The sequence below is a fragment of the Alosa alosa genome, chromosome 10, assembly GCF_017589495.1.
Source record: "Alosa alosa isolate M-15738 ecotype Scorff River chromosome 10, AALO_Geno_1.1, whole genome shotgun sequence".
NCBI classification, from domain to species: Eukaryota; Metazoa; Chordata; class Actinopteri; order Clupeiformes; family Clupeidae; genus Alosa; species Alosa alosa.
In genome coordinates, this window is record NC_063198.1 from 3,781,031 (window position 1) to 3,805,775 (window position 24,745).

Below are 24,745 nucleotides of genomic sequence, written 5' to 3' on the forward strand. Positions count from 1 at the left end.
TAAGAGATATTTTGCAAAGGAATTCTGGAGATTTATGTTTTGGATTTTTCTTTTCTTTTTTTTTTTAAGAACTGGTTTAATAAAGATAATTTAAGTTTAGGGAATTATTACCCAGATAGCAATTACTCATTGAATATATGCTAAATCAACATTATTTTGTCAACGTTAAAATCATTGAGTCAACGTCGCACTTCTACATTGATCCTATAACATTTTGCACCCTCTATTAATATTGAAGCAATGTTGAAATTCCAACTACAGATCAATGCGATTTCAATATATTTCAATTGATATTAAACCTCAGTAAACCACTTTTAATCTGGAAAAATATTGGGAAATTCACATCCTGCTTTATATACAGCCAGGATAAATTTGACTAGGTCTAGTATGGCTGGTTTAGGCTACACAATCGTGCATAAATAACCATTGACAACTTAGTTTGAAAATCAAGTGCATTTATTAACTCTTCTTCATTTAGAAATTCACGTGTGTTGTGCTTCCCTGCCATCCATTCAGTATAGCATTCATAGACCACCCGTTAGCAGTCAGCCCTCCTCCACCATCCAGTAGCAGAGTGAAGTGGCACCTAACAGAAACAGAAGAAAAAGAGATAGCACTAGACAGTGTTAGATAAATATGTTCAACTGAAATTGAAGGCTACTTATAATTGAAACTTTAGAATAATCATAGAATATATATTCTATATGTTTGTTGAGTTTGCTGTCAAAATGCCAGGCTGAAGATAGTGTTAGAATAATTCAGTTTCGCAAGCTGGGTGAGCTCATTGAACATGCCGTGTTTGCTACTAAGCAGCACCATGCCATTCGGGCAGCTCTGTTCGTCCGAACAATTTTGCTGCCCAATGAACGGTTAATGATAGCAGTCTAGTCAGATATGACTTTAAGTTAACTTATATCAGTATTGCTAAAGTTAGCCTATTAAACTTACAAAAATATGATCACCAGGAGTTACATAAATGTTAGCTAAATCTCCACGTTAACCAGCAGCACATCTTCAGCCTATAATTTTGACAGTAGCCTAGAAGCTAACGTTACCGGTAGGCCTAGCACTACTTCATATTTTATTATCATGAGTATAATAAACTGTAACTTACTGACAACAAAGGTAGGACCTAATTATAAATCAGACTGCCGAGTAACGTTAACTTAACATTATGATGAACTGCCATACTGTAAGTTAGCCTAAACATTAATTGACAACAGTAAGTAAATTTAGCTAGCCTAGCATTTGAATGAGTTTAAGCAGAGAATGTCTAATAAGTAGACGGGCTCTGGTTTAAGTCAGACAGTACGATGTACATAGGCTGTAAACATGACCGAATTTAATGTAGTACACTTTTACAATAAAACATTATCGTTTGTATGGACAATAAAATAAATAAATGCTTGCTTAGGAGGAGTGAACTTGACAGAGAGCTGAACACCCCCGTTGGTCTGACTGAACTGTTGCTGAAAATGATCTCCTGGACAGTTCAAACGTCGTCGCGCGGTCAACTATAAATCCACTACTTTTCAATCACCACGTTAAGATTTCCCAGTCAACCACAAATCCATGACTTTTCAATATCTTTTAGTGAACTATGTATCGATGCTCTATCGATTATGGCAACATAAACAACTTTCGATATCTCTCCTATCGATATTCATGCACTGTCGGGTTTTTGTCAGGATTGTAATGCTGATTCAATGTCTATTTACCATTGAGATTTCAATCTCAACCAAAATGATGATTTGGATGGAAAATCACCTTGCTATCTGGGTATCCAGACCAACACTCTATTTCAGAAGGTGGCGGTAATGCAACCAGACGTTGTTTGCCAACTGCCATAAAAAACAAGAAGAAGAAGAAGAGGGCGCCAGATGGGGCCATAGGGCGCGTAAACTCAAAAAAACTTGCACTGCACTGTTTGTTGAATCTGCTTCCTCTTAGTTACAGCAGACGAGCTCTGGGTACAGCATAGCATGTAGCACATGTAGCACAGCATGACGTTCCAGACATATATTGATTTCAAGTTAGGAGTAGTTCTAGAAGCTAATTTCAAACAGAAATTCGATTTGTGACAGATGATGTGAGGATGGACTGACATGTAGTTAAAGCAAATATATCATGCATAACGTTACCGTACATCTGTTAAGATTTGGCAAGTAACGTAACGTTAACTGTCAGGCTACTGCAACATTAGCTAGCTTCTACGTTGGCTCACTGGCTGCAGTTGCTACCGAACTATAACTGGATTGTTGCTGTCGCTGTATCAGGAACACGTCCTTGGAGCTAATTTAGCAACGTTAACGTTCAAATAAAAGGCTAACTTACGGACTTCGGCATTTCTTTGTTAAACCACTGTTGAGTAACGTTAACGTTGACTTTTAACAGTTAGTCACTGTGAGTGATGTCTGCAATGGTAAGTTGGCTAAAGTGACTTTAGTAAACGAATTAGCAGCTATCACAGAATCAACTGTGACTTGAGCTGCTTGCTGAAGTCAACAAGCATACTTTGTATCGTTTGCGTTACCATTAACGTTGTAGCAGCTAAGTTATTATGATTGCTAGCTATTGATATTGTCGTAAGTTGTTACACTAACGCTAACGTTATAGCTGCGAATAACATTACCATTAGGTAACTTCTAGCTTATTTACTGACATTGGCTACGTATACGTATAACCAGAGCCATATAAAGGTATATGGCTCTGCGTAAAACACTAGCAGCTATCACTATCCAAGTTGTCAGATATCACATTTATTAATGACGTAACCACACATTCCACACATTTATGTTAATTTCAGGACGATCCCTCACTAGAGAGGCACTTCAAAGGCCACCGAGATGCAGTTACATCTGTTGATTTCAACTGCAACATGAAACAAATAGGTACGTTAACGTGATCGTTCATGTACGTTTGAAAAACCCCGGGTACGTCAGTTTCACTTAGACGTTAATATTAATGTGATTCAATTTTAATATTAGCCACAGGATCCTTGGATTCGTGTTTGATGATATGGAATATGAAGCCTCAGATGAGAGCATACAGGTTCGTTGGTCACAAAGACGCAGTGCTCTCAGTACAGTTCTCACCTTCCGGACACCTGGTGGCCTCTGCATCCAGGGACAAGACCGTCCGTCTCTGGGTACCTAGTGTGTGAGTTCATTTGACCTTTGTCAGAAAACATCATCACTAATTGTAGTAAAACGTTAAATTTAGGAGTAGGATGTTTACACTACTCACAAAAAGTCAGGGATATTCGGCTTTGGTGAAATTTCAGGATTAACCTAAAATCCACTATAACCTTTATAGGTGACATGTGACCTGTAAACTTTTGAATGTGCATGTCCAACAGTTCAAAGCCAGATATCCCTAGCTTTTTGTGAGTAATGTATGTTGCGTTTAAATCTTGGATGTAATGCCAAACTTTCCAGCTCAGTGATGAATTTATCCTATTTTATATTTGTTTATGTTTACTCAGCAGACGTTTTTATCTAAAGCAAGGTACAGCATTTAAATCAAAATAATATATTAATAACAATAGTAGAAGTATAAACAGGAGTAGCTTCACGTTAAATGAACCTGGTATAGAACTTAAGGAGGTTTTTATTTCCAAAACACAGAATTGCATTGTTATTTATGATGACCAGTACTTCAGTCTTGTGTATTTACACACTGACTCTAATTAACCTGTTGAGGAGTACGGTCACAAATATGTGAGTATAATGTTCGTGAACCGAGAGTTCTGGACTATGATGCCACAATTACCCTCAGAGGTTTTTCCCATAGACTGTATAAAGAACACTGAAGCTATAGATTGTTTGTGTAGAATTCTAGAAGGAACCAGGAAAATAATTCACTCCTCAAATGTGTTATTTCACCACACAGCAAATTTAATTTGTAGGTAAAAGTTGTATTTCACACTTGTTGCAGCTTGAATAGCCATGTTTTGTACATAAAATGCTGTTCTTGTCATTGTTCCTTGTTATGCTACTCTATACCTTTCAGAAAAGGTGAATCAACCGTGTTCAGAGCACACACTGCCACTGTCCGCAGTGTCAGCTTCTCCAATGATGGTCAGTCACTGGTCACTGCCTCTGATGACAAAACAATCAAAGTCTGGACTGTCCATCGGCAAAAGTTCCTCTTCTCCCTAAGCCAGCACATAAACTGGGTGCGCTGTGCAAAGTATGTGGCCATTGCTATTTGTTCATGAACTTCCTCATTCAGAGAGGATCCAGGTTAACTTTTTTCACTAGTTCTACTGGTGCTCCTCACTGAAAACACTAACACAAATTTTGGCGCACCACTTAAAAACTATGTGTAGGTGATATGGACTAAAATATATATAAAATAAATATTTTTACATATTTATTCTTTGCGTTATAATGTGATATTTTCACAATATTTTATGTTGAGATATTTGTTGTGTGATGTTTTCACTTTATAGCACGATAATATCTTGTCAATGTTAAAAAAGACTATCTCAAAGTTAGATAACCTAGTCTGACACCCCCACTGTTAACCAACAAAATAGATACATGTTCTGACTTGTGTATTTATCACATGTAGAAATCACAATTTAAAATCAGACATTTTCTAAGCAGATGCATTGTTGGAACTATATTCTTGCTTATGTTGTCAAAGCACCGCTACCTGGACACAGTGATTGGCCACTCAGCTTCCAAAACCTGTTGTTGTATACTATTCTAACCTGTTGTATACTCTGTATACTAAAATATTTGGTTCTGGATTTTGCTTCGTCCTGAAATAAGCATCATCCTCTGAGGATTCTGCTTTCATAAACTCAGCCATAATTACCAGTGACTTTAGTTACGCTACTTGCAAGTCACATTGGTTTTATTGACAGAATTTACCACAGGCTTTTCACATGCTCTGTGCAATCACTGTGTCTATGGTCTAGGTAGCGGTGCTTTGACAGTGTGAAGAGAATATAGTTTGAAAATTGCGGTCTCATTTTCAGAGGCGGACAGAGTACACAGCTTCATTACTTGAGTAAAAGTACAGATACCCTTTGCTAAATTTTACTCAAGTACAAGTAAAAGTACAACAGTCAGATGTCTACTTAAGTAAAAGTACTGAAGTACTTGTTTTTAAAAGTACTTGAGTATCAAGAGTACAAGAGTAGCCTACATTTTCTAAATATTGCATTACTACTGCCACAGTGCTTACATTTACAAAAACAACCTACATGGAGTTATGAAAAATGTTAATGTTAATACCTTGTAGAATGTAAAAAGAATTGAAAGTAAAATCAAGTCATTTTCATCTTTTTACCATGTTGCCAGGGATGGGCAATATTTCTAATACATGTATTTAAAATACATATTTCAAATACAAAATATTATTTTGTAATTGAAACACTTGAAGCTAAAACTATCATTAACTTGTTCAATTGAAATAGTCTGGCGAGGTGTGGCCACAGGTTGGCACATTCCCGGGATGGACCTGCTGCGTCTTCATCCATTGTTTCGTCCATGGTTTCATCTCTTATCTAAATCTGACCATGGAGTTGACTTTGGCGGAAAGCTGAAGGTGACTGCTGATAGGCTGTCCCAATCAGTGGCGCCTGCACAATCCAATCACATTTGAGAGGGAAACAACAAATTGAGGGTTTCCGAGATTTTTTTTTTTTTTTTTTTTTTTAGAAGAAGTGCTTGGGTACTCACGGTTATGGATAGAAATGTAGTGGAGTAAAGAGTACAATATTTGCCTCTCAAATGTACTTGAGTAAAGTCATGAGTACTCCCCAAAAATGATACTCGGGTAAAGTACAGATCCCTCAAAATTGTACTCAAGTACTGTACTCAAGGAAATGTACTCCGTTACTGTCCGGCTCTGCTCATTTTACATAGTTATTTCTAAACATGGTAAATATACTGTACACAAGTCACAACATGTTAACAAGAACATTTTGGAGTTGTTAGGAGTCTATTTATCACTTTTGTGAGCTATAGGCTAAGTGGTGCAACCCACTTCCATTGAAATATGCTAAGGTAGACTAACGGTGAGGCTGTCAGTCTGGGTTATTACACTCACAGAGAATAGAAGAGTGTGTATCCTCTTATCTAACTCTGGGGATAGAGGGCAATTTCCCAAAAAGTAATGAGAATGATCAATGTAATCACCTGTCCTTCACATGGCCAGAGTCCTTAAAAATTATATAGAGGATCTTCTCAAAACCAGTTATGCTCAAAAAATTAACCACAAAATGGTAAAAACCTGCATAATGTGCTTTTGTTATCAGTACACTTACTGTCTTATTTTTCAGGTTTTCACCAGATGGACGATTGATAGTGTCAGCTAGTGATGATAAAACTATAAAGATATGGGACAAAAACAGTCGTGAATGCATACATTCCTTTTATGAACATGGAGGGTAAGTCTTTTAACACCCCCTGAACTTTAATGACCCCAATGTTTTGCAAGGTGCCAAGACTGATTTCATTGTTTGGTTTTCCTTGCAATCAGCTTTGTGAACTACGCTGACTTTCATCCAAGTGGCACCTGCATTGCAGCAGCAAGCAATGACAACACCGTGAAAGTGTGGGACATTCGAACCAATAAACTTCTGCAGCACTATCAAGGTAAGAGATTGTGGAGCTTGTCTATACTCTCATTACTTGTGAGTTGACTTAATATGTTGCTCCATGCCTAATGACATTTACGGCTAATCATGTAGGCCTAGCAGTTTGTTTATGCAAGAATAATGATTATTGAGCTTTAGTTCTGTCAGTGTAAACATACAACTAATGCACTTAAATTTAGAATAATTGGTATTCTTGCTTTAGATAATTGACCAGTTAATATTAAATTTTAAATCCTAAATAAAAAAAAAACATACATGGCCTTGGATTCCAGGAGGTACCAAGTGATGTACAGTAATTCAATCCAAATCTGGATGCTGCTGCCAAAAAGCTAAAACAAAATACTAAATGAAGGTGTATATAATAACAAACTTTGAAATAACATTTATTTTGCAATAATCTGTGACTTTTTAAATGTGGCAATGGTTTCGTTTATTTATTTATACATACTCTTTATTTGTTGAGTAAATAATTTTATAAATTATTTATTTATTTGATAAACAGTAAGGGGCAATTTTCATCAGTCTTTTTCAGATTTTTCATATTAAAATAAATGTGCTGCCAGTAATTCTGGAAGACACTTTATTCATTATCTGTACACAATGATGTTGTATCCTTTTAGTTGTTTTAATTAAGCCACAGCCCCACCCATAAACGTACATTTTTAAGTTAGGGGTTACTGTTGGAATTGGCCTCAGGCCCCGTTCGCACGGAAAAAATGAAAACAATACACTGCAAAAACTGCTTATCTAAAATCTAACCAAATGTTATTAATCTTATATCAAGATCAAAATATCTAGTTCGTATTGTTTTCAGTATAAAGAGACTTGTCTAGCGCTTTCTCGTAAAATCATTTGACTTAATTTAAGAAGAGTTTGACTTATTTCAAGGCGTCTCATCCTGAAAACAAGCAAACGTGGGGGGGCGCTGCAGGCTACAGCGCCTATACCATGTCCGGGCCCAAGTGCCCATGGGGACCCAGATTCGAATCCGACTTGCGGTCATGTCCCGATCCCACCTCATCTCTCCTTCCCACTTACTTCCTGTTGTTCTTCACTTTTCTAGCTTAATAAAGGCAAAAGGCCTTTTCCTTAAGACAGTCTTCTTAAATAAAGTCAAAATGATCTTTTGAGAGAGCGCTAGGTAAGTCTTGTCATACTAAAAACAATCCCCAATAGATTTTTTTGATCTTAATATAAGATTAATAACACTTGGTTAGATTGTATTTATTTGCAGTGTATTTTGGTGAAAACAGGTTCCAGACTCCAGAGTGTCTATTAAGAGTTTCAATTGCCCCATCAACAGAAACCTTTTCCCCTTAGAGGGCATTGGGTGCTATAAGGAAGACTAGAAATTCGGTGTGTGATCTAAAATTAGTAAAGGTATTGAGAGATCACACACTTCAATGAGTACTCTTGTTGATTTTCTGGTTGTAGTAGCACGTTTTGTCCTCAAGGGGGCTGTCTAGTACTTCTCATATCATATTTGCTTGTGAAAGCAAACATGGATTGAGAAAGCGGTTTGAGAAAGCTTACCCTAGTTGAGTGAGAGATCTTGCTATATTGCTGGGATTAGTTATTCCGGATATTTTTCTCTGAGCACTTAGAGACCCATTCAAGTGAGGTTGGATGGAGTGCTTGAATGGTGGAAATGTATTACCCCTGCTAATCCACCACAACACTTAAATTCCAAAGGTGACCCTGGGTCAGGAAAGAACACAAAATAATACAATTTTATTAAAAGTGCATGTAAATAAAATCATTCTAACGCAGTTTTTGCTGGTGTTGAGGCTTATTTTGCTAAAATATGCTCAGCAGGATTTAGTGTCCGCATGTTCTCTGGTTCAAATATCAGTTGCCTTCATGCTGTATGTGTTTTGGTTTAGAATTGACAAGCTAACTACCCTGCAAACACCACTAAAAACCCAGCAAACATCACTAACAACTCACTTGTCATTGATAAAAGTTTACTAATGTGTCTCTTGGTGATACCTGGCAATGTTGTGCTGTGAAAGGTTTTCTTACATTTTTGTGAGTTGTTACACAGAACTACATGGTGCATATCCTATATGACTAATAGGAATGACATGTTTGTTCTATCCTTAACATGACTACAGTATGTACCATCGAAGTGAATTTGAGGATTATGCCAAAACTATTTTCCTGTAAAAACATACCCAAAAACTGACAAATTGCACAATCCAGCTTTCAAGATGAGCTGATGAGATGCAGTGCCAGTATTCACCCCCTTGGGTATTTCCCCTTTTATTGCTTTGATAAATAGAATCTTAATTTAAAACTTAATTTGGCCTTACAATAATTTACAAAAGTCCCCTCTTTAATGTCCCCTCTTAAAAGTGAAAGCAAAGTTCTACAAAGTTATGTTAATTACTTATAAATATATAATGCAAAATTAGAGATATAGATGCATAAATATTCACCCTCCTTAAAGTGACTGACCTAATTCAACTGCTGTCCAGCCAATTAGTGCTGTCCAGCCAATTAATCTCACAGTTCAGAAGCTCCGTGCAGGCTGACACAACCCACAGTCACATTAGCTACAAAAGACAGCGACAACTCCACCAACCAACCCAACTTGTTGAGTGGGGCTGTGCTTCACGGGTGATTGATGGCTACCGATTTCTACGTGCTAGGTGGCTGACAGATAGCTCGTTCATGACATGATTCAGATGTATTTTTTGGTTACAAAACCTGCCTTTTATATTTAAAAGTTAAGATTTCTTGCTAGGATTGCAAAATATAAGGCCACAAACCCTGAACTTACTTGTTAGTAAAGAAATACTTCCTTCTATGAGTTAGCTCCGCAACCTTGGATAAACTTTTTGAGTTAACTTTCAAGCAATGAACGTCACGTCAACTTCACTCCGATTGGCAGTTGCTTTGTCGCATCGCTCAGCATTTGCATAAAGTAGACTTCTTGTCTATTTTGGCCCCGCCTTGCTCGTGGCAGTGGCAAGCTCATCGCTGGCAAACGGCCATTCCCATTGAAAATGAATGGCAGCCTGCCGCTTTGTCGCTGTCTCTTGTAGCTAATGGGGAAGATTACGCGGTTACACTCCCACTAGATTTTTTTGATGCCACTCAGCAATAATGAATCAAAATTTAAGAACAATATGTCAGTTTGTATGTGCCTACATGTACTTAAATAGTAGCACAAAATGGTCTGGTGAAATTAAATCTTCATATGATTTTAAAGCCAGAAAGTGCTCGGTAAAGGAGTTACTCCTTTTAGTTAAAGGAGTAGTTACCATAAAAGTCAACATCATCAAACATGAGGTTCTCAAAATACAACATTAAAAAAACTCATCGAAGTATTTCTACACTTATAATATGACCAAAGATTTTGCGACTGTGATTAGTTTTGGCATACTTCTAAGACATATGTTTCATAAGTCATGGTAACGGAGTTACATGGTAACGGAGTTACAAATGTTCCTATTGTTAAAACAAGATTTAATTGTGTAAATTGTTCCCAAAATTATCATGTATTCATTAGTTATAGTGTGTTCTATCATAATGAAAGAAAAAGCAAAAACGCAAAGTAGATGTACCGCATAGCGGTACAAAATATGACCGGCGCTCAGTCCAGCACATTCTCTCCGTAGAAATAGATCACGCCTGTCAATTTGTCTCGATCCTCTACTCTTGCATTTTATGCTATGTGTATGTAAGTGTGTGTGAGGGGGGTTATGTTTTTGTGTGTGTGTGGGGGGGGGGGGGTTGTAATGGTGTGTGTGTGTGGGGGGATGTAATGGTGTGTGTGTATGGGGCGGTTGTGTGGGGGGGCTATACCTCTGTGTGTGTGTGTGTGTGTGTGTGTGTGCAGACCTGCCAACCTGTACGCATTTTGCGTAGTAACCACGCATTTTGACATCAAAGTACGCCGCTACGATTTTTTACTTAAAAATGCGCAGTGAGCTACCTGCAACAATAGCGACGCTCGGGGAGCAGTGAGGGTTAGGTGCCTTGCTCAAGGGCACTTCAGCCGTGCCTACTGGTCGGGGTTTGACCAGTAGTCCCCCCAGCTGCCGTTTTGCGAAACTAAAAATATTCCACTGAGTGTGATTGTAAATTCACCTAGGCCTAATAGTTTGATCTTGTCTTAGAAAGTTATTACTTGTTCACCAGTTGTTTCAGTTAGCATATTTTCAATGTGTCGCTGATGGTTAAAGTTTTCATAACTAAAAGACGCTAATTAACACTTTGAATGCCACACTGTTTTCGAAAGCTTTGTCCCAGAGTGCCAGCAATCTAGATTATTGTTGACGAGCCACAGTGTATTCTATGCTATAGCTATGGACACATACTATGGCTTGTTTGAAAGGTGAGACTTTAAGCTCTCAGTGAGTACAAACTGTTTATTTCTACATGCCTCTGTTCCTCAGAAATCCCAAGCTAAACAGTGGCTAGTTTTCATTTCATCAAAATCCCTGTATTTTTTTAGAAATGGAGATATAGCATCTTTTATGAAATATGCGCTGTTTGAGCCTGCCACTCTTCTGACACTTACATTTCTGGGTCAAAGGACTTGTGTAAGTTACATATAGTTTTTCTGTTCGGTAACGTCTGTGTCGCTATCGCCTTCTTGCAAGCCCGACTCGGCCCATCACCCACTCCTGTGGGTGGAGATGGAACTCCCTCCTCAGCAGGGTGGTCAGTCACTCTTTCTAATGTTTTTGACGTGGCGTGTGGTCTCCCCTGATTGTGTGGTGATCCTGGTCTCCCCTGATTGTCGTGGTCAGAGTCATCTTATCTTAGTAGAAAAGTGGACTCATCCAGTGTTGCCTGGCGAAAACGCACCTGTTGCAATATCTTTTTCTTCAACTTTTTCATTTTCCCCTTCAGCTCCTGAGAAGTGTTGCCTGTAATGTTTCCGGGAAGTGACCTGGCGAGACTGCCACCTAGTGATAAACCCACGAAAATAAAAGGCCTGGGTTTGACCTGACGTGCATGCGTCACTGATTTGACCCAAAGCGGCAACCATCAGAAGCCGAGTTATGATTAAATGTCCAGATAAAATGTCCAGATTGTGCGGTTTCATGAGTTTTCGATCGTCATCTATTTCAGTTCTATTCATCATAGAGTTCCCAAAAGAGTTTGCACATAAGGTGTGTTAGAGTGTCTATTTTCGTAATTAAGAAATAAGCTAATATATAATTTTTTGTCCACTAATTTGAATGTTTCATTCAAAAGGGGAGGCAAAGAAAATACACACTGTTAAGTATTATATTTTTTAAAGTCACTTAAATGTTCTAAAAAGCCTTTCAAAAGTTTCAATGACATCATTCATTAGCACAATGCTAGCATGTTATCGGCAACGATGACCCAACCTGTAAGAAACCGAACGGCTGAAGTGCGCCTTGAGCAAGGCACCTAACCCCTCACTGCTCCCCGAGCGCCGCTGTAGCAGGCAGCTCACTGTTGGGATTAGTGTGTGCTTCACCTCACTGTGTGTTCACTGTGTGCTGAGTGTGTTTCACTAATTCACGGATTGGGATAAATGCAGAGACCAAATTTCCCTCACAGGATCAAAAGAGTACACTATATGCTTATACTTAAATTAAGAGGAAATTAAGAAGTTGACATGATTTTTTCTCCATAGATATTGAGGAGTTAAATTTACGATTTTAGAAAATCTGCTTAGGTGATTGGTTGCTATTGTAACATAAGGATCAGGCTAGTAATCCTCACGGTTTCCTAACATTAACGTTAGCTGGACACGGATAAACTCAGCCGGACACCTGTCAAAGTTTGGCAGACATCAACTGCAGCCTCATCTTTTTCCATACATGGGGAAACAAAAAAAAGCACAACCCATGGTTTCTAAGGATTCCACAACAATCGTGTGATGCTCTGGAGCAGTTTTTCACGCAGCAGTCTCTTCCAGGCATCTTAAAGTCGTGCGGAATCACAACTACCTCTTCTGTTAACAACACAATCAATGAACGCGTTCTGGCAGGTATCTTTCCAAAATGACAGATGTCGTGATCTTGGGGGCGGGACGCTATGTCGTGGCTAAATCTCCTCATTCTCAATAGTATAGTAATATAGACACCAGTGTCTGGAAGGTTCAGCAAGACGATGACGACGTCTATGCAACACTGGGCCTTAAGCCTTTCACACCAAAAACGATAACGATAACTATAAATAAATATCGTTCTCGTTAATATGAATGACGACGTTCACACATAAACTATAACGATAACGACATGAAGAACGATATCGTTGGGGATCACTTTCAGAGTGATTTTCACAACGATAAAATGCTAATAGCCAATCAGAACCCATCGAATTTTAGCCCTCACATTTATTAACACAATGAGAGACTTTGTTTATCGTTGTTCAGTGTGAACGCTTTTATCGTTATGGTTATAGTTATAGTTATCGTTATCGTTCTTGGTGTGAATGGGCCTTTAGGCCATGAGCTATGTACAGACGTATTTGATAGACATTCGTAGCGCCAAATAAACGGCTCTGGGCATTTGTAAACCACGCCTCAAATACGAGAAAATGAATTTGTGGTTCCCAGACCCCATCTCAATGAGATGAGGTCTGGCGTTAGCCAGGCTAGGGGTTGAACATTATGCGAACGTTTATTTTGCATTATATATTTTTGATGAATTAATTAACATTACCTTGTAGAAATCTACTTTACTTTCACGCAGACTCCATGTTTTAATTGCGGCCGAAGGTGCTTGAAGGGGGTGAACATTTATGCAATTGCTTATTTTGCATTATATATTTTTAATTAATTCATTAACATTACTTTGTAGAAATCTACTTTACTTTGACATTAAAGAAGGGACTTTTGTAAATTATTGTAAAAAAGGCCAAATTAAATTGATCAGGATTCCATTTATAAAAGCAGTAAAAGTGGAAATATCCAAGGGGTTGAACATTTTTTTATAGGCACTGTACAGTAGCTACTGCAATACTTTCGCATAAACTAGTAAGAGTCTTACTGAATGGTTTTATCATGGTCTTTTGTTTCAGTAAACAGAACTCCTATTAAAATTTTGTATTCTGTGACATTTTAGTTGTTTTGATAATTCACATTCTTTACCTCCACAGTGCACAGTGCAGCAGTAAATGGTTTGTCCTTTCATCCTACTGGGAACTACCTCATCACGGCCTCTAACGATTCTACGCTGAAGATCCTGGACTTGGTGGAAGGAAGGCTACTTTATACGCTACATGGCCATCAGGTAACATTTTCCAAACCCAAATAAGCTATTAAATGTTTTAAAAAGTGGAAATTATCACTACCACTGGTCTGATGTGAAGAATTGCTTTATTGGGAGTGAACAATGCCTTTCGCCGTTTGGCTTCCTCAGGTTCGCTCTCTGATTTTGGATGAAACCCACAGGTGAAATAGACAATTGTGGTGTCACATGATCTTGACTGTGTACAATTCGATTTTATATAGTTTTGCACCAAAAATACAATCTATGAAATACTACCAACAATAAAAGGTCAATGCGTATAATAATTTCACCCGTCCTGGCTGTGTATCCCTACAATACAAAGAACATACCATCACAACTTACATGGTTATCACTTCAATATCCACCATTCACAACTCGTACAATTTGATATCATAAGTTAACATTTAAGTTAAGGCTGGGCGATACAGTGGGCAGTGCTTCGACTTGGCCACCTTCACTCGCGGTCCGCGCGTGGGATCACGCGGTATCACGCGACTTTAATTTGTATTTTTCCAGTGAGACGCTGCAACAACCCAAACAACCGGTAGATGGCTCAAGTGAGCAGGGTGTCTCGTAAAAAGAAATGGAGCCTGGAAAACCCTACACAGACTTCACTACAGACTTTAGCAGACTGGTTTAGAAATAATTTAATAGCCAGAAATATGCCTGCCCTGCCCTAATAAAAAGAAATATTTGGTTAACTCTTGAGTGAATCCCGTTTGCAGCCGTAGAAAAAACGCAGGACAAATTAAACATTCTGGTTTTCTCCGAGTGCAACGATGATAGACAGACATCATTTGGACAAAATATAGAGCATATAACCTCTGTTGCTCAGCCAAATGCCTTCCTGTTACGTCCTGTTATCACGGAGTTACAGGCGATAAATGATTTTTGATGGTCACAACAAGTTTACTAGCCTGACAAGCCAGACCCACATTAAAATGTAGGGTCTGGACACTCACCGTTCGCAGTGCTCAGTCCGAGGGGCGGGATAATCAGTTGTCTTTCAAATTCCCTCTGCACGCAATAGGACAGCGGCAGCGCTGTGAGACCCATGCGTTTCCCACCAGCGGAGCTAGTTGGCTAGTTCAAACGTTTGCCAACTTTAATAAAAGCTTAACTCGTGTCACACTGTTCGCCAGCAGCAACATCCATCTTATTTGTTTCCAAGTAGCAGGGAATTCAAGCCAAACCGTTGCAACTCTGCCATCAATCATTATGTTAAGCCCACCTAACGACTCTATACACGATTTCATTGGCCTGATTAAGTTTCGATTTCTGGAGCCCACAAGCCAACGGAGAGTTGCTAGACTAGCCCTAGGGGCGCGTCTAGATTTCTAGGCTACAAGTTTACTTCATTAGCGGTTTATTTTTATTTTTTTTGATTATTAAAGAGTGTTTTTCATTTAAAGGTTTGTCTTCGTGCTTATTCAGTAGAGCATTTAGTGCTCTCCCCAATCCCAGGCGTTCACATTGCATGTTTGTTTGTAATGGGTGCAACCTTGAGATAGGCTATGCGCTTTGACGGCAATGAGTTGTTAACAGACATGAACCAAGACATATAGCCCAGCAGCAATCTAGGGACTGTTAGTTATTTATTGAAGGGGCCACGGAGGAATTTTGAGTGCTTCAGTTGCAAGTTGCATGACCCTCTCTTGCCTGCTAGAAATTGTTCAATGACCCTCCGACAGAATTGTTAAAAAAGACATGACCCTCCCCTGCCAATTGTCGCTGTCTTCCGCCCGCGCCACAGCCACACACTGTGATAACGTTCTTAAATCAATCTTTCCCGTGAGCTTGCATGCTACCAGTCCTTGCTTTTCAAATGTGTTTGCGCCTGTTTGCACAATTTCACAAATAATCATATGTGATTAATAATATGACAAATAATCCCTGTGCACGGGGACGAAACAATGCATGCCAACTTTTTCCGTGTTTATCACGTATTTTAACTTTCCCCGCTGTCTTGCCGTTTTAATGTTTTCCGTAGAATATCCCATATTTTAATACTCTCATAACAGCCCTGCCATCGGGCCTGTCTCTGTGTTGCCCTGTTGCTACCCCCTTGCCCTTCCAGCGAAACAGATGTCTTCAAATCATCGTTTTTCCTTGCTTGAAGGCGAACTTAGAGTGATGTTAACCTATTTAAGTTTAACGGCGTGATTGTCGTGAGAGCACGATTCATTGGCGCTTGCATGTTCGGCCTTATGTCTACGTGCGCACCTGAGGCTACTCAGCTACAAGAGAAAGAATTTCCCCTGTTTGTGTGTTCACTGCAAGTTGGCCTACCATAACTTACCAACTCTGCACTGTAGACCCTAACTGGCTATTTATATTTTTCTGTGAAATAAGCAAATGTATTTGTTCAACTTTATGAAACAGAATTACGCATAGGCTACTTGGAACATAATACATTTAACAAAGGACAGATGTATGTTGCTAGTGACAAAATATTAACTTTCAGTGTTTTACGATGTCTTTGTCATGGGGAAGTGTTTTTCCCCATGCATTTATTCTAGGTTACTGTCAGTGACTGATGCGAGAGAAGCGGGGTCTGTGTTGTGTTGCGTTGCGTTAATTTATTTTCATTGGGCATACCGTGCCGTGCTGTCCACAGCTCTTCAGTTCTGACAAAGCCAAAATTACTCCTTTTGAAACAATGAGTGCAGGAAGCGCGTTTGTATGGTTATATTGCTTGACGAGGGGGATCCCAAGCAGCTTTCAGCCATCTACTTTGAGAACATTTCAATTCACCCGACACTAATATATAATAATATTCAAAATGTTGAAAACTATTTCGGCATAGCCTATAAAGCAGTTTAATTAAATGGAATGTTAGTTGTAAACAAACGAGCTACTTGGTGAGGCATGGCCTCACAGATGCGCTCGTGCCTTAGATGGCAGAAAAAATCTTCACGATAGGCCTATTAACTAACCACCCGATTCACGTTGGCTGGGGGGAAGGGGGGCCATCAGACATTTGTGCCCAGTTAATCCGCCCCTGCCCCCAACAAATCACACCTTCCCACCTCTGACAGCTTAAAAGAAGTCAAGAGGACTCCTTACTCACAGACCTATTCACAAACCTGCGGCATTTTGCCGTGTTTTGAAATCCTATGCAGCTACAGGAGCTTCCAATCGTGAGGAAGCAATTTTGCATTGTAGGCATAACTAACATGCAATAACGCCGCCAACAACAACCAAAACTAGGCTAATCATTGTCAACATGTAAATTAAATGTAACATTATTGTGAATCAAATTAAAATGTTCTCTTTTGCAAACGTAGGCATAGTAACAGAATAATTTAATAATGTTACAAAGATACTACATCAATCTTGATTCATTTAGGCTAGGCCTTTTTATTCAGGGCCGGATTCACAAAGAATTTTAAGGCTAAAAGTAGCTCCTAACTGGCGAATTTAGGAGCAACTCCTAAAAATAATGGGCGTTTCACTCCTGCGTAACTTTAGGACTCCTAGTTTTTTCACAAAAAGTAATTCACGAAGCATTTTAGACCTAAAAGTAGCACCTAAGTCTGGGACAGCTTAAGTCGAGAGGACTCATAACTCACTAAGACCTATTCATAAACAGCTTTTTTTGTGGCATTTTACGTTTGCAATGTTTTGAAATCGTAGCCTATGCTTAACAGGAGCTTCCAATCGCGAGGGAACAATTTTGCATTCATAAAAGGGATGCAATAACGCCACCAACAACAACCAAAACTACTCATTGTTAACATGTAAATGAAATGTAACGTTTCATTGTGAATCAAATTAAAATGTTCTCCTCTTTGCAAACGTAGCCTGGGCATATGGTGACAGATTCATTTAATAATGTTGCAAAGGTAGGCTACTGCATCAATCCATAGGCCTATGTTTCATTAGGCTACTAGGCTATTTGTTTTGCCTTACTCTTTATTCATTTAGGCTAGGCTTTTTTTATTCAGTTATTAATCATCTTCCGTCCTTCGCGACTACTTGTGTAGTGCATGCGCATTCTCCGACCTGTCACCTGTCACTCATCATCGGAAGAGAGGTGTTTGGAATTCAGCGTTACAATCGTCAGCCAATCAAGGTGGTCACTTCAGTCAAGCTCGTGCATGAGTAATGACGTCATCCATAGCCACGAAGACTCACTCCTAGTTTAGGAGTTGTCTGAAAGGCTTTGTGAATAACTTTTAAGAGAAAACTCCAAGCTAAAATCTTTAAGTGCGATTTAAGAGTAGCCTACTCCTAGTAGTAAGATAAAAGCCTTTGTGAATAGCCTATGGCCCCAGTTATTCATCATCTTCCGTCCTTGTGTAGCGCACGCATTCTGAGACCGGTCACCTGTCACTCATCGTAAGGGAGGTGTTTGGAATCATGCCCGCGTTACAATCATCAGCCAATCAGCCAATCAAGGTGGTCACGCTTGCCCATTTACCCAAATTAATGGTCGAATATTACTGATGATCATTGTTATTTAAGAACATGCAGTGTCGTGGGGTACCAAAAACATCTTGCTCGTAAAAAAGCATCATAACGCACATTCTGGCAGGTCTGTTATTTACTGTAGGCTGCGCAAACCACAGGCCTTTATTTTTCATTCATTCATTCATTCATTCATTCATTCATTCATTCATTCATTCATTCATTCATTCATTCATTCATTCATTCAACCTTTATTTATTCTTGGAGGGTCATTAAGGGAAGCCCTCATTTTCAATGAGGCCGAGATTACAGAAGTGAAGCAAAGCGCTCCACAAACAAGACAACATTCGAGGCCTTCTGTTGAAGAATTTTATATAAAGCCTGCGCTAACAGTAATCCTCCTGCCCCTGATGGGCCTACCACAGCTGTGGATAGTGTGGAATGTTCAAGTAATAACACAATCCAATATGTGTCTCAATTGTCCCCCGCTGACCACCTCACACATTTCTCTAGATTTTGCAACGAACTTACATGACACAATGCCATAAAATATGCCAGTTTTAGGACACAGAATAATGTTTGTAATGATACCAGGTAGGCCTACGTTTAACAGTAACAAGTGTAATGAGCTATTCATTGTCGAAGGTGCATGAAGTGAAATTCTTACTTTGGAAAACAAACATTTGCCGATATCATCGCCGATCATCAGAATATTGCAACAGATTCTGTGTTCTGGACTGCAGGTAACTTGTTAAGCCAGTGGTTCTCAAACTTTTATTTCATTCCCCACTTTGATCAAGGGGCATGACTGATGATAGTGGAGATAAAGTGTTATCCCGAGGCTTTTGCAAGTCAGCATCTTCGACGGTAGTCTATTAAAAATATAAGTTTTCGATGTCTCAAACGGAGAGCCATACTTTATTGTTTTTAACGATCTCTATGCTACTCACAAAAATGTAGGCATGGAGACATGATGAAGTAGGCTATCCAACTGTCGTGTGTTAAATTATTGTGATTACGAGCCAGTGGTTTTCAAACATTATGCGTGACTCGGACATCTAACTAAATGCAACAGGCTCATATCGTCCTCGCATTCGCAAAATGAGGACCAGTGTTTTGTCAAATTGCAAATAGCTATTCGTTTTAACGATTTTTTTGATAGTATGAAGTGCTTTTTGTATAGGCTACTATCTTAATCTTGGAATATGGGGAGGGAAGTGGCACATCTGCAGTCAGCCAAATATGAATGTAATTCTGCGGCATAAAGCAGATGTAATTTGTTTATTGTACAGAAAAATAAAAATGACATGTCAAGCAGTCAATTGACTACATTGAAGTCAAGAAGTAGGGCAAATTAAGACACTGTTTTGATTTGCGTAGTTGCGTTACCCCCAACACTGACAATAACATAGACAGCAAATTAAGATATTTTTTCGTTTTGTGGAGCGGCACTGGTAGGCTATCAAAAGCAGATTTCGATTTTCGCTACCACCGTGTAGTCAAGCCTTAAGCCATACCCAAATAGCCTTAATCGAGGTAATGTTTAATTACAACATTTATTTTGTTATTGAATTCGTAGGCTGGGATTCCTCTCGGTAACAATTACGTTTAAAGGTAGCCTAGCCTCCTGCTTTTTCAGAAGGGGCGGCAGTCAGGCTACTGACAGAGCGACGCACAGTGGCTGAAAGTGGTACTAAAGCTTCACGCAGCTTCACGCCTCGTAATGCGCGACTGAAGTGGCTATTTGAAAGCGATGACCACTGTATGGACCAAAAGTCATATCCCGATATATTTAGGTTAAATATCGATATACGATATATATCCCGATATTTTTTCTGCAAAGTTAAAGCTGTAAAATGAAATGTTCAGTCAAATATGAGTACCGTATTTTCCGGACTATAAGTCACACTTTTTTTCATAGTTTGGCTGGCCCTGCGACTTAGTCAGGTGCGACTTATAAATGAAAAAATATATAATTGAACATGCTTTTAAATGTTAATTCATAACTGACATGAACCCTACATGAAACATTACTGTCTAGCCGCGAGAGAGCGCTCTCAAATGCAGTTCTGTGCACTTTGTCAGAGATTAGTGGTTGCGCTATGCCTGAAACACATGCATACCTAAATCCTCAAATTGCCGGTATGGCCAGGATTCTGTTTGGGCCTCAGATTCGGACAAATAAAGGCCAGTAATAGTTTTGTTTGTACTTTATTTATTTATTTATTTACTGAAATTTAGGCTATGCGCATATTTTTTTCTCTCGCCCTCTCGGAGGTGGCCAGCCGAGCAATTGTTCTGCTGCTAGCTTGTGCCAATATATCGTCCAAAATGCTTGATTGCCACATCAGCATTTTTGTTCAGTGAATCTTTTGTAAATTGCTTCACAATTAGCGCGGGCACTCGTCAGCAGCCTTCGGCTTGCCTCTTGCCACAATTAGCATATGGTCTAATTCCATGTTGCATTTTAAAATATATCGATATATCTTTTATATCGATATATCGCCCAGCCCTAATTTAAGTACTAAAAGATATCATGTCACACTCCAATTCTGTAATTCATTAAGACCAAAAGGTTCAAGTGTGTTTAATTCATGGATCCAAAAGGGCTCCCTTCTTAAAAGTCATTTAATTAAGTTGCCCCCTCTTGGGTGGGGTTGTACTCCCTCAATGCCAATGAATTTAAGGGTAGTGGCCGGTCCATGTTTTTTCTCTTTGCAGTGTCTAGCTATGGCATAATCCATATTGCCATTTCTATTTACCGCTTTATGTTCTGCGATTCTTACTGTCAGGTTCCGTTTTGTTGACCATACATTAAGGGACTGTACGATATTTAGGGGGAGGCCGGTCGCCAAACGATCGGGTTAAAAATGTTCTGCCTGGCCCTCCCCCCTGGTCAAATTTTTTTTTCCAGGGGCCTCCCCCCGGCTCAAATTCTCCTAGCCCCTCCCTCCTACATGAATCAAATAAAACTGGTCGAAAAATTACGTTTACAAGGTTAAAACGGCCAGCAAATGTCATAAGCACACATACACACACGAGTACAAACGCAGCGCTGATCTCTACAATACTACGCCTCTCGTAGGCTATATGCTTCGGAATCAGAACAAGGGGAAAACATGCCGTTTTATGTGTGGTTAAGAATAATATCAGAGTGGGCCTTTTTCTACCAGTTTTTGCTACATAAAAATAATAAAGATTGCTTGAACTCACATACCGGTATGCCTGGTGACTTGTGTGAACTTCATCTTGCAAAAGTTCTGCCTAGGCCAAACTGTGGGTCGCGACCCACTATTGGGCCGCGGAGACATGCCAAGTGGGGCGCGAACTGACATGAAAACAGGAGTTGTTTATTTTTTTATCTGTAGCCTGGCCTAGGTAGCACCCGGTGCGCAATGGACGCACTGTGTTATTCATAGGGAAGCGCTCGTATCAAGGCAGCTTAGTCCTGACCTGAATGAGATTTTGAACAAGGTTGTGAGAGTGGTGAATTTCATCCAGACCCGGCCCTTAAAAGAGCGTCTGTTCCCCGCACTTTGCGAGGAGATGGGAGCTGACCACACAGCTGTAGCCTACTGTTTCACAGCGAGGCAAGGTGGCTTTCCTGAGGTAAAGTGCTGTCGCGCATGTTTGAGCTCTGTCTCACCTCTTCTTGGAGGAAAAGCGCATACGAATCTGCAAGCACGTTCACTAATGAAAATTTCTTGATGAAGCTGGCCTCTTAGCAATATATTTGGAAAGCTCAATGAGTTAAATCTCCAGTTACAAGGCAAAGACAAGCACCTACCTCACATAGCAGATAAGATTACTGCATTCACTAAAAAACTCGAGGTATGGACAGGCGCCTCGATCGCAACAGTATATTAATGCCTTTGAGAATCTGAGTGAAATCGCTGATTCGGGAGCCACTCTTGTGATCCCATGTATTAAACAGTAGGCCTACATCACATCCCTGCAAAATTTATTTCAAAAATATTTCCCAACCAGCAGTGTTCAGTATGCCTGGATTATGGATCCATTTAATGATTGGATTACTGGATCCATTTAATGCAGCATGTTGGTAGGCTATTTCATTGAATATATTGTACAATGCCAGGGCTGCACCGCCGGGTCATCAGTACTCATTCTGCTTGACTTATCGGGTTGCCTTTGACACGGTTAATCACCGTGATCCTTCTCTATACTCGCTGACATGGGAATCTCCGGTTCTGCTCTCTCCTGGTTTGAATCCTACCTCACAGGACGCTGCTTAACGTGATCATGGCTTGGTCAGCTATCCGCACCTCACCATCTAACCACAGGGGTCCCCCAGGGATCAGTGCTGGGCCCCCTCCTCTTTGCTATCTACACCACCTCCTTGGGACAGATTATCCTACTCAAGACGGCAAGCCATACCACTGCTATGCAGACTCCACACACAGCTCTATCTGTCCTTTTCCACCTGACTACCCCCTGGTTTCAGCACGGATCTCGATTGCCTTTCAGACCTACATGAAGGCACACCATCCCTGAACCTCTCAAAGACTGAACTGCTGGTCATTATTTCATACAATACATTTCCCAGGACTGTAAGAAATCTAGGAGTTGTTGACAACCAAGTAAATGATCTGTTGATTATGGATCCGTTTTGCACTCTACAAATGAAAATTGGATTACTGGATCCATGGTTAATTGTCATCTCATGTTGGCAATGCCCTCCTGACAGGTCTCCCATTTCATTGAATATATTGGTACAACCAACCCAAAAAATATTGGCCTGTAGTCTCCGGTTCTGCTCCCACCTACTTGAATGCCCCCTCATACAGACTTACACTACCTCCAGACCGGGCTGCGCCCTCTGACTTAATAACGACGCCCAGCTCTACCACCGGGCACGCTTCAAGCCAATCCAAACTTTTCTCATCTGTTGTTCCTCGCTGAATGGAACACACTGCCAGTTCCTACAAGGGCAGGGACATCCTTTTCCACTTTCAAAAACTCCTGAAGACCCAGCTCTTTAGAGAACACCTACTCATAGCAACACTTACAACAAGTCTTACTGATCCTAGCACTCACCAGCCGCTTTTAAACTGACAAGTAACTGTTAAAAACAGCACTCACCGACGACTTATTCTTACTGTACTCTAATGTTTTTTTGTTTTTTTAAACTGTCCTAAAATTGTGAGAATTGTTCTAAAACTTACTGTTTACCATGTTGTTAGTCGCTTTGGTTAAAAATATTGGCCTGTGCTGTGCTTGCTAATATGTTGCTGGAAAACAGAAATATGTGTGTTTAATTTACAGTGGCACATTATGTATTTATTTATATTATATCTGCAGCACCAGCTGATTTTAACTCTGCTGAAGAGGACATAGAACTTGTCGTTATTTCAATAAATGTGACAATTTTAAGCTTGATGCACTTTCTTAGAGCGATGATGGACAGGTGGGGCTTGAAAATGCCCCCTTGATCAAAGTGGGGAATGAAAGAAAAAGTTTGAGAACCACTGGCCTAGGCTAAGTACAAATGATACAGTCTCATATTAAGATATAAATGCAAATTTTTCATCACCGAATGTCCACAAAGATGCTGCCAATTTGTTTACTACGTTCCCAAACTTTATTGCAGCTCATGTGACTTCATCAAGGGCTACGATTTGCCAGTAAAGTGAAACAAGCGTAACCTCTGAGCTGAGCTTTTCCAGTGTATCTGCAGCATTAAGGGACTGTAATGATATTCGTAATCTCGGGTGAACCATACAAGCTTCCCGGACATTGCTTCGTCTTTGCAGAAAGCCACCATGTTTGCGCCTTGCTGCTTCACTAGACGCCATGTTTAAAAACCTGCAAGCTTACAGGGGGGGTGGTGGGAGATTCAGGTAGGGTTGCGACTTTTTGGACTCGCCCACTCTGTCAAAGAGACGTGAATCATGTTTTGGCCTACAAACCTTTTAAAATATAGAAAACGGATCATTGATCAGGGAAAAAAAATATCATGGATCAGGGAAAAAGAATTTTCCTCGGCCCTCCCCCCAGGCCAAAAAATTTCTCCTGGGCCTTCCCTTAAGGCTTAAAAAATTCTCTTAGGCCCTCCCCCCCTGACGACCCCCCGGTAAATATCGTACAGTCCCTAAGCCACAAGGGAATTTTAGCAAATAAACTACATGTGTAGAGAGACAAATAATAAATGATTTAAACATTTATTCACCCATACTGAGGCAAGAAATATAATATAAAATAATTTTTACGATTGTGAGTATCAGATTGGTTCATCTTTAGTATTGTACAATCTTTAGATCTGCTGTTTTGTTTTTACCTCTTCTTCATCGTTGATTTTTACTTGTATATTGTGTCTTTCAACTGCTCTCATAATCAGTGTTAAGTTAGCACACACAGCAGTACTGTGTAAATGATCGCCGTCATATTTGGTAATGATTAAAGTAATCTTGAGTCCAACTCCCTTTACTTTTTGCCAAGCTCTAAAACTCCCCCATATGCATTTATATTATACTAAAAATGG

The 24,745-nt window shown here is 39.7% G+C and overlaps 1 protein-coding gene across 1 annotated transcript in view; it reads left to right on the top strand.

Annotated features, from left to right (window-relative positions):
- Positions 1–1,786: 1,786 nt before the first annotated feature.
- Positions 1,787–24,745, top strand: part of poc1a (POC1 centriolar protein A) — an 80,601-nt gene continuing 57,642 nt past the window's right edge. Inside the window, exons 1-7 of the mRNA XM_048255752.1 lie at positions 1,787–2,422; positions 2,807–2,891; positions 2,988–3,159; positions 4,012–4,191; positions 6,296–6,403; positions 6,496–6,611; positions 13,703–13,836. Coding sequence (XP_048111709.1) covers positions 2,411–2,422; positions 2,807–2,891; positions 2,988–3,159; positions 4,012–4,191; positions 6,296–6,403; positions 6,496–6,611; positions 13,703–13,836 — 807 coding nt within the window. The 5' untranslated portion in view covers positions 1,787–2,410. The remainder of the gene's footprint in view (positions 2,423–2,806; positions 2,892–2,987; positions 3,160–4,011; positions 4,192–6,295; positions 6,404–6,495; positions 6,612–13,702; positions 13,837–24,745) is intronic.